Source organism: Elephas maximus, chromosome 16 (genome assembly GCF_024166365.1).
Source record: "Elephas maximus indicus isolate mEleMax1 chromosome 16, mEleMax1 primary haplotype, whole genome shotgun sequence".
Taxonomy (NCBI): domain Eukaryota; kingdom Metazoa; phylum Chordata; class Mammalia; order Proboscidea; family Elephantidae; genus Elephas; species Elephas maximus.
In genome coordinates, this window is record NC_064834.1 from 55,272,751 (window position 1) to 55,283,899 (window position 11,149).

An 11,149-nucleotide genomic window follows, 5' to 3' on the forward strand; every position below is an offset into this window, starting at 1 on the left:
GTTGAGCGCGCGCGCGTGTGTGTGTGTGTGTGTGTGTGTGTGTGTGTGTGAGAGAGAGAGAGAATGCATGCAGGTGAGAGTGTTGACTTGTGTGGCCCAGCCCTTATGACTAGGATCCTATCTGACCTTGCCCTTACCTGGAGCACTCTTCCTACTCTTCTCTCCCAACCCATGTTCTTTCCTTCTCCTTCCCAACTTACCTCTTCCAAAAGGCCATCACTAGATCCCAATGCTCAACTCCAGGAACCCCTCCAGGTCTGAACAGCTGCTCCTTGTTTATCTGTTTCTCTTGCAGTTGGGTGTTTTCCATGGGGCGTGTGGCCCAGTTTCCCATTAGACTATGAACAGCTGGGCCTTCCTTTTTTGCCTCAGTCTTCCCTTTTCTTTCAGCTTCACCTATCAGGTCCTAAATGTACTTCAGTGTCTTGGTGATCTAGAACACAAGACTGAAACTGTATATGTTGAGTGCCCATGATGGGAGGGGGAGGGCAGATACTGGGTAGATGCTTTACCCAAACTATCTCAGGTCAACTTCCCAAAAGCCCTATGAAGTTACAGGTGACGAAACTGAGTCTCAGAATGACTGGCCCAAGGTCACATAGCTAGGAAGTGCCAGAGGCAGGATGTGAACCCTGATCTACCAATTCCACTCATTCCATAATGGAACTGGCCCTGAAGAAGATCCGTTTCATACTATAGTCACGCCTCCTAGCTCCTTTGGGGGCTGGATCTAAGGGTTCAGAGAAAAAAACGAAGGGCAGAGAAATGAATGAGTCTGGGGGCAAGTTCCTAAAAAAGTAGCTCTGAGTCCCAGGGCCAAGACCAAAGTGTCATGATCTAAACATACGGGAGAATGTATTATCTCCACATAGTCAACCCTTAATTTATTACCCCAAGTGTCACTGGCCCAGATAGCACCCTGGATTTGCTCCTTTCCTCCTGCCCCACAATGACCTCTTTCCATTGTCCATTACAAACTCACCCATGTGGCACTTAGTGAATGTCCCAGACAATGAAGCAGTCCTCAAATACCACCCTGCACTGCTCTCTCACTGTCGTACAGCCGGAGCCTGGCCTCCACAGCCAGACGCCATTTGAGAAGGGCCCCATCTTAGGTTCACATCTTCCTTTGAAGGTAAGCTGACCTGAGTTCGTATCCCAGCTCTGCCTTATACTAACTGAGAGACCCTGCACAAGCTGGTTTACCCCTCCCCAAGCCTAGGTTAGCCAATCTGTATAAAGGAATCACAGACCCTACCCTGTAGGACTGTAGGAATGATGTGAAATAACGCATGTTAAGCATTCGGCACCATCCCTGCCACCGAAACGGTTAACTGCTACCATTGGCTATTCTTCGTATTCCCTAAAGGGTCCTGCGGAGGATCAGAACATTCATGACTGGTATTTGTCTGAAATAAACAATTAGGAAAGGAAGCAACTGTGAAAGCACAACGCCTTCCAAATCCAAACAGAAGTAATTTCTTGTTTTAGATAAACGAACTTATCCTTACCACCATATGACCTGACATACACTTGCATATGTGGGCAAAGAATTATGGAGACCTGAACTTATGTCCCATAGGAAAACTTTCCAACGAAGTAATCTATAGTTTGCATTCAGCACTGTTTTAAAGACAAGTGGTCTGAGGCCAAAGCCACTTTACCTAAGGTTTCTCCAGGGGCAACTCATAAAAGCTAGGAGAGGAGCCCCGGGAGCCTGACCTAACCGGCAGCTGTCCCCTCACCCCCACTCTAAGCATGGGCTTGGCAAAGAGGAAGGAAACCAAGGGCTGACGGTACCATCCAAACGATGGAGGTCACTTGCCTGTCTTTTCGTAAACAGACCAAGAGTGCAGACCCTTGGTGACTAGGCAGCTCCTTATCATCCTGGGGACAAGCATACCCTTTACCTAATGTCCTGAAAGAACCTTTGCAGTGTGTTCCCAGAGTTCTGGAGCCAGCAGAGGCCCTCCTGCTTGGGCCGTAGGCCTCCCATCAGCTTGCTCCGGCTAACACGCACATCCCATAGAGCCTCTCTGCCCTGCAATTTACCAAACCACAGACTCGGAACTTGCCATCAGTGGAGGAGAGGCAGGAAGGAGGCATGATTCTCAAGTGTAGAGGACTTCCAGAACATATGTGACTTGGGTCCAGCATGTTCTGCCAGCTAACCAGAGCAGAGTGCCTTACCCAGAACACTTGGTCTTCTGGTGTGTGGTGTCCACTGTGAAAGCGCCAGGAGAGGAGGTGAGCCTTAGCCTCAGAGACCACAGTCTCCCCCAACCTGCTCCTCCTGCCTCTGTCGGCATTGCTGAACACTATTATTTAGCACCCTCTCCTTATGTTATACATTAATGACCCCAGTGTATACCTTGATACCACCAGATACTTGTCTTCCTAGTCAAGCCCTGCCAGTCTTAGGGTACATTTGATGAGCAAAACTCACACCCTGGGGAAAAGGCCAGTCAGACCTATGACTGACTGTGTTGCAAGACTTTACCCAATTTGGTTCTCAGTTTTCTCATCTGAAAATGAGAGGGTTGAGTCAGAGAGTCTTTGGGTCCCCGCAAGCTCCAGGATTCGACTGCTTATAACACTTTCTCCCTTAATTGTTTTCCAGAGCCATAGTTCAGAGCTCTGGATGGCCCCAATTGTTCAGTGACATCACTCCCTGCCCAAACATAATGTCATTGATTCCTACATGGGAAGTGGAGATGTCCCAGGAAGCTCTGTGTCCATAAAAAGGGAGGAAATGAACATTTTAAGGGAACTGGATAGATCTTCCTTTGTATTTTTCACATAAAACAAGTTATTATCAATCTTAAAAGCCAAAATCTTTCTTCCTTTTTGCCAGACCATCAATAGCTGCTTTTGAAAAGTATTTACTTAGTCACAATTAGAAACAATAAGTTACTATTTAATGAGTGTTTACTATGTGCCAGGAACTGGGCTATGTGATGCATAGAGATATTCCCATTTAATTCTCCTGACAGCCCTGTGAAGTAGGTATTATAATCCTCGCTTTAAACATGAGGAAACAGAGGCCCAGGAAAGTTAAACAACTTGCCCAAGCTCACGGAGCTTCCAAGTGGCAGAGGAGCTTTGAACAAGACCAGCTAACTCCAGCACCCCATCTCTTCACTACCTCTCGATACTGCCTACAGTGAGTTCCTGGGCACCTTGGCAATGCTCCTGGCTTGCTGCCAGCCTGTCCTGCATCAGTAATCTTAGACACCATTGGTCAGAGCTCAAATTTGATGTTTCACCTGAAATTCACAGCCAGAAATGCAGGTGTCTGGGTCTCAGTGCAGAGAGTGCCATCTGTTAAAAGTAGGGCCAACCTTAACCAAGGACTAGAAGAGAGAAACTTAGCCTGCAACATCTGATAAAAGAGATTAGGAAGACTGACTCGATCAGCCCGACAATGCAGAAACGGACATCTGTCCCCAGAGCAGGGCCACCTGGTTACCCAAGCCCTCCAAAAGAAGCTTTCCTGAATGGCAGTGGGAGACGCTTGCCCAACCAGGTAATACAAAAAGAAGAACTGCCTGACCAAGCCGGGGAACATAACCCTCTGAGAACCTAGCTCTCTGACTGGTGGTGGGACCAGCCTCCAGGTTTACCTCCTCCTCAATCTAAACCCAGCCTCACTGGCTCAACTGTAAAGAAACCCAAGTTTCAGGGGTATTGGTGATAAAGGTAGAAAGAGTAGCCTCAGGCTGAGATTAGTACAAACCCTTCCCCTTCCAACAGAGAATAAAAGGCACTTCAGAGATCAATGTGCAATCTAAGGCAGCAGCCAACAGCCTGTTTTAATTGTTAAAATTAATGCTTTGAGCGTTGTAAATTCCCTCTTTAAATGCCTAATTTGCAAATAAGATGCAGCCCTGCTGTTCCAAAGCCCTCTGTGCTTTGACTGATACCCGGCTGTGTGTCTGTTGCTTCTTTCTCAAGTAAGAGAGCAAAGATGCTCAGACAGGCGACCCCAGGCGTCAAGGACACGGTGTTTACTTCCTAAGGTTCTAAGGATGGGAAGACAGGACCGGCTGAGATGAAAGGGGGACGTGTCACAGACCCCGGAGCTTGGCCCAGTCCACATTAGCCCCTTCTCATTAAGTTTTGGAAAGGCAGCGGGAGGGCCGGCGACCATTCCTCAGAGACCACAGCAAACATTTGCCCCCTCCTGTCTGGAGATGGAGCATCACCTAAGAGGAAATGAACCCGGTTAAGGGTCACGTCCAGAGGAAGGATAAAAGGAAAAGCCACAGTTCTCCTCACGCCGACGGACACAATGACTTTGCGGAGGAAATCAAAGCTCAGTGCTGAGGGTGGAGGTGGGGTAGGGGGTGCAGTGACTTCCTTTTGCCCCCAGACAGAGCCTAGGAAGGCAGAGACCGGAGCAAACGTGGGAGGCAGAGTGAGGCTTCGCCAGAGCCAGCCTCTAAAAGCATCTCGGTCTGCGTGAGCCCGAGTGACCCGAGCCCCAGGGAGGGCCGAGGAAGATGCTTTTCCCAAAGGAGGTTCTCAGGCAGATTCTGACGAATGCGCCCCCGGTTGGGGGGAGGGAGGGTCCTCATTCATCAAAGCTCAGGGGGACAGATGACTTCACCGGTGTAACAGACAAGGGCAGCCACTTGCCAATTCCAATGCCAAAAAAAGAAAACAGGGGGAGTGGAGGAAGGACAGAAAAGGCTTCCCTGGAGATCACAGCCCTGCGAAGAAAATCCACAGACGCGGCTGCCCTATGGGCACTTAGCTCGAGTACTTAGCATGAGCGAGAGGCCACTCGGCGGGGCCTTTCCTGAAGGTCCCAGCCTTCCGCAGGGGTGAGGTGGGGGCACAACTCACGTAGTGCTTGGAGGGGTTCCTCCGCTTCTCCACGTCCACCACCGTGGCATCTTGCACGCAGTAGGCGAGCATCTTCCCCCACAAAGCGAGTGGCGCCCCCCGGCGGCGTCACCTTCTCATCCCGTCCAGGCTCCAGCTACTCCGTTTCCCAAGTCCCCGGGGCCACCCGCCACCCCGGCCCGGCGCGCCGCGCCGCGCCGCTGCCCGGGATCCCAGCGCTCGCAGGTACGGCCCCGGGGGGGGGGGGCGGTCCTGGAGGGCACGCGAGCTCGCTGCGCTCCGGGGGGCTCCCAGTGGGCCTGCCGCGCGCCCCTTGCCGCCCGCGCCGCCTCGCCGCCCGCTCCCCGGCTCGCCCGCTTGGCCGCCCGCGCTCTCCGCCGCCCCGTGGGTCCGGCGGGAACTGGCGGAGCCGAGGAGGGGGTGGGGGTGTGTCCCGCCGGCGGGGGAAGGGGTGGGGGCCCAAGCCCGCTGTCAGCGCGCGGGGAGGGGCCGGCGGCGCCTCTGGGCCGCGCTCGGGCTCCAGGGGGCTCGGCGCTGGCGGAGGCTGAGGGCGCAGGAGGCGGAGGCAGGGCCGGGGCCGGGAGGGGAGGGAAGGGAGGGGAGAGGGGAAGCGCGCAGGGAGGGGCTCCGGGACCGGGGGAGGGGCTCGGGCACGGGGAGGGGGCTGCAGCCCGACCCAGAGGCAGGGGCGGGCCGGCGCGCCCCCATCCGAGCCAAGAGCGCAGCCTGCGGCCTGGCGCGGAGGAAGCACTGGGCTAGTTCTCTGCCACACGAAACCCTGGGTGGCTTCGAAGGGAAGAAGGTTGGGGGGAAGGTCAACCCAGAGCGCCCCCATCCCGGCTCCCGGCGTCTCCAGTTTTTCCATCTTGGAGAAGATATGTGCCTTTTTGCGCCCCCCCCCGCCCATTTGCCCCCCCTCCTACCCCTATCGCCCTGATCTCTTTAATGAAAAGTGGTTTATGACCTTGCTGTTACGGCCCAGGCTCCTGAGGAGGAGATGGGAATGGGGTGAGGGCCAGCGTTAAATCCTTCAAGGCAGAGCCTCTCTTGAGAAAACACCTACGCTTGAGGGTCACAAAGGGTGAATTCTCCTCGGGAATGTGATCGATCCGTTGCCTGAGTCGTCCCTCGATCTGGGCCTGTGTGTAACTAACCTGTGACATCATTTGCCAGTGAGGTTACAAGACTGCATAACACCACTGCTTTAAGCCCAGGACTCCCCAGGGACCCTCCCAGGGTGAGGAGGAAAGGAGCCTACAATGGTAGGAAAATCCACGGGGTTGGGGGCCAGCTTGTCCCCTGCTCCAGCCCTTGGCTTTCTAACCACCCCTTCCCTCTGGTCTTGAAATCCAACTTTCAAAGCCATTTGTTCGAGCTCCCTGGACTTGGAGCATAGTTACTATTTAATTCAATTTAGCTTTTCCCCTCATCTATTTCAACATTTTTTTTTCCATTCTACTTTTAAATATTTAAAGGGGTAGTGTTTTCACAACTAATTCAATGGTTTCACAGTCACAATAAAGCTTTGTGAATGTGGACCAATGTGAAATATCTGAAATGGAGAATAGTCTTCTGACCTAAATGTATTAATATTTTCTTCACTGCCCTGTCAGAATTCAGGCACCAATCTAAGACTTTATTCACTCGTTTGCTTGGTACAGAAAAAAAAAAAAAATTTTTTTTTGAACCCCACTATTCCTCTAGCAAACTCTCTAAAAATCTGACCTCTGCCAATCACTTGAGTTAATGCCACAGGGAGTATTACAGTCACCCTAATGGTCTCATTTGTAAGATGTGGGTGCTGATCTAGATGATCTTTTAAGATGCCTTCCTGCAAACACTCTAAACTCTTAGCAGTACTTACTCCTGGGGATACATTTGTTAAATCTTTGTATTTCATAATTAGCATGCATGCTTGTTGACATTAAAAAAAAAAAAACCCAGTGCCGTCTAGAATTTTAAGAAGCTCTTGTAAATGGACACAGAAATAGTAGAATTTTAAGAATTGGTTGAGCACCTACTATTCTGTGCTTATTTACAAGGCATTACAGAGGAGAAAACATTCAATTAACTGAAAACTGAATCCAGTTGACAGATGTTTGTCTCTTCCCTTAAGGCGCAGACAATCCAGTTGGGAAACAGGGACATCAATAAAACTGAATGTAATGAAACATGCATTCCCAAAACCAAACCAAACCCATTGCCGTTAAGTCGATTCCGACTCATAGTGACCCTATAGGACAGAGTAGAACTGCCCCCATAGGGTTTCCAAGGGCCACCTGGTGGATTCAAACTACTGACATTTTGGTTAGCAGCCATAGCACTTAACCACTACACCACCAGCGTATGCATTAAAAAAAAAAAAAAAAAAAAGCATTAGGACTCCAGAAATAGAGGCTTGGAGGAATCAAGGAGGGCTTCAAGGAGAAGGCTGTCCCTGTGCTGTGCCCTGGAGGATCTGCAAAGTTTGGAGCACCTCTGCCTCCCCTGGTCTCCTCTAGTCCAGCAGCACTTATCCTGAGCTGCTCTGACACCTGTCTGTAATACACATCATTTCCTCTGAAAGCACACAGTGCACAGGGACAGCTGTGTGTTATACTTCTTTGCACTCCTCGAATAGCCAAGCACAGTATCTTATATTCTGTAGTCCCACTAAAAGAATTTGCTGAGTGAAGGAAAGAATGTATGGTCAGGAGGAGAAGAAAAGGCGGAGTGACAAGAAGTCCCATGTATGACCTGACACATGAACAAGTTGGTGATGGACAGAGGACCAGGATGACAGTGTCCACCCGAGGAAAGATCAGGAGAGGGGGTCAGACACATAAGGATGAAATGTAGTTGGATGGGTAGAGGGTCCAGATTGTGAGGCGGCTTGAGCACTAGGCACAGGACTTCTCTATCTGGGAAGAGGATGGAAAACCAGTGCATGGGAGAAAGTGACCTGGCAGTGGGGCTAAGGGATCAGAAGGGGTAGAGACAAGGCACTGCCCCCCTGAGCAAGGCCTTTCTTGGCACAAAGTGGGAGGACCCAGGACAGGCTCTCAGCATGTGCTCCCCTCTGCAAAGGAAGGCCTGGGCTATGGGAACCAGGGAGTGCTCTGACCTATCTTGGACCCATCTCCAAGACATCTCATGATGCTTCGAGGTAGCCTATAGGTTCATAGATGATTCATAAAATGATTCATAATGGCAATCAGCTGCTATCCATTTGTGAATCTCAAAAGTTCTGGAAGCACTAATTAAGCTTGAGAAAGCCTTAGCAAGGGGAGCTGGTGGTTAGCTGTTGGAGGGAAAGAAGAGGAGGCAGATAGCCTACCTTGGGTCCCGTTGTGAGTCAGAGCAATTGGCTCATCTAAGGTGGATATCAGAGGTTTCCCACTCACGCTCCACTTTCTGGACCGGGATCCACACTGAACATGAACTTGAGCAGAAGAAATCTGTAGGCAAGAGGGCTCCATGCTCCCCACTGTCCTGGTAGCACAATGTGTGTGTTTTGGCCTTTGTCCTACCTAAGAAACCCCAGACAACTGGCATAGCTTAAATCCACTATTGTTAAGCACAACTTGAGTACTCCCAGCTTCCTCCCCTACCCCCAGATTACCTCAGTTTTAGGGAGTACCTGAGTGCCCCACATAGTGCCAAGATCTCTAGGTATTAGTTGAACAGAAGTTATTTTTCTCTACTGGGGCCATATGTCCAAGAGACTCTGAGTATAACGTGGTACTGACTCTATCTTCTTCCCTGGGTCCATTTCAGTCTCATGCAGGTTTCCTTCCCATGGTGCTTAGGAATTCCCTTCTGTCCCACAGACATTTATTTAGCACGTGCCTCACTGTGCCTAGCACACATCAAACTGACTGAGACTGGCTGAAGGATCCTTGGAGACAGGAACTGTGTCTCATTGAGCAGTATACTCCCACTATGCCCGGCACATAGTAGGTGTTTTGGTTGGCCTGAGTTGAAAACATCTGCCCTAAAGGAGTTCATAACGACACAGGAGAGGATTAGGTAGACCCCTATTTTACCACCTCCTTCTGAAACAGAGTTGACTCTAATCCGTTTTCAAGCTCAAAGTACAATGTATAAGTTCAAATGACAAAAGAAAACTGTAAAAATACAAATAAATAAATAAAAAGATAAATAAGGCAAGAGGACCCATAATTTATTTTTCAAAATATAATTGCAGACTGCTTCAAATCAGCTGGAAGAGACAAGAGAGGTTATTTATTCCTCTAATTTTACAGAGGGGAAATTGAGGCCCAGAGAAATGTAGCTAGTTACGCCGTGTTATACAGCTACTTAGTCCCAGACCAGCAGACCTTCTCCCCCGGGCTTATGTGCCCGTTCACAAGCTAGAAGAGTTTACTCAAAGAGCACACTTTTAGTGCGTTAACCAACACCTGCACACCCAGACTTTGCTCTCCGCCTGAGCTCTGAGTCTCTCAGTTCCAATTCTCCATCCACACGAGCTTCACTAGCTGCCTGGACTTTCCAAGGAGGCTGGATGCTCCTCAAGGGCAGGGCAGTGTGTTTCTCCACAGTCCTCTGAGCACATGCAAATCCCATCAGCTCCTCAAGGCAGCCTGCAGAGCCCACCTTCTCTCCCATGAAGGGCCTTCTTGACAACCCTACATGAGGGAACACACTGGAGGAAGTTAAGTCTAGTCAAAAAAAGGCACGGTATAATTCGCACTTCCTCCTCAGGAATTCTATGGCAACTGCTAAGCACTCATTTGATTACTATCATGCTTTATGACATGATTAGTAACGTCATGACAGCTATGACAGCTCAGCCTCCACTGCGCTGAACTCTTACTTACTTTATTGTTACTTAACTTTCCTCTGCTTCCATCATGCCTTCTAAACCAGTCTTTAAGTGAGGGCCTCGAGGACAGTGAACTTAGACTCTGACACCATTCTGTCCCTCCCCACCCTCACCACACCGCACCTGTGCCACCCACGACTTCTGCCATTCTGCCACCTGCCACCTGCCACACACACCCCACCCCACACAGGGCTTTATATGTGCCATGCACTCCATAAATGATTGTCTATTTAAATATCTCAACAGACATTTGTAGATGCTGGTAAGTGGTGCCTAAGAAGAAAGAGAAGATGGGTTGGAGACAGAGTCCCACAGCAGGACTTACCCAACATGGGTTCTAGTCCTGGGTTGACCATAACCCAGCCTTGTGACCTTGAATTTACTTCCCATCCCTGACTCTCTGGTGATCTTTCTGGTTCCTTCTATGCTTTAGGATGATAGATAAATATTATGTAAAATGAGGTCTAACCAGACTATCACCCAGAGGTATGCAAACTGAGTGAAATTTGGGGCCCCCTCCTGGCCAAAGTGTTTTTAGCAACTTCAACTCCAACAGCAGGCTGGGGTCGTATTCCTTCCAGACCCTGGTTGACCTCTGGCAGGGACAAGCAGGAGGGCATGGTAGCAATGACTTGCCATTTTATGATTATAGCCAGCTCAGGGGTCATGTGACTCTCCTCCCCTTTCCCCTCCTCCTTTCTTCTTTTCTTTTCTCTCTCTCTCAAAAATCAGTACTTACTAAGGAACTTTCAGGAGTGTCTCGAGGATGGTCCCTTCTGAATATGCATTTGGAATAGACAGTGAGGTTGACTTCCCCTTCTTTCTACCCAGTGCTGTCGAGTCGATTCCGACTCATAGCGACCATATAAATTGCTGGCCAGGCTTCTTCTCTTCTTGGTAGCTGGGGAATGGAATTGGGATAGAGGCCCAGAACTGACCTGTCTACTTAGCCCGTCTGTTTGCTAATTCTGCCCACAGTAACAGCCCCACACTCATTTGCCAAACCACCAGGTGGTAGAAGCAGCTTCTGACTCCCAACACAATAAGTTCATCAATGGAATCTCAACGTGCTTCTTCACACGGTGCTATTGAGAGTCACGGCCTCCCAGCTTAGCCTTGTCTCTGTTGAAGGTCCTTGTCCAACAGACTTTTCTTATACAATCCTTTGAAATTCCACCTTAGCAAATGACCATGCCCCTGGAATATCAGAGGGAAACCTGGTAGCCTGTGTAGCCAAAGACCTCCAGGATACAACTAGATTCACAGAGGGGAAAATATAATTTTATACCTCCAGGCAACATCCCTAACCCTGACCAGACATCGGGTCCCCAGACAAGCACACTGTGTTTTACAACCTTCCAGGAATGAGAGTGTGGATGGTTTCATACCCTCAGACTCACCTGCTGAACCTACCTTGAAGTGTACTCCTGCCTGGCAGGGGGCTACCAGCATCATGTTGGCATCAAAGATCAGTCT

General features: G+C 49.9%; 1 protein-coding gene across 4 annotated transcripts in view; it reads right to left on the bottom strand.

The window, feature by feature from the left end:
* Positions 1 to 4,930, bottom strand: part of SH3PXD2A (SH3 and PX domains 2A) — a 246,197-nt gene extending 241,267 nt beyond the window's left edge. For all 4 annotated transcript variants that reach the window (XM_049855963.1, XM_049855962.1, XM_049855966.1 and 1 more), the window contains exon 1: positions 4,849 to 4,930. In XM_049855963.1, coding sequence (XP_049711920.1) covers positions 4,849 to 4,920 — 72 coding nt within the window. In that variant the 5' untranslated portion in view covers positions 4,921 to 4,930. The remainder of the gene's footprint in view (positions 1 to 4,848) is intronic.
* Positions 4,931 to 11,149: the final 6,219 nt, after the last annotated feature.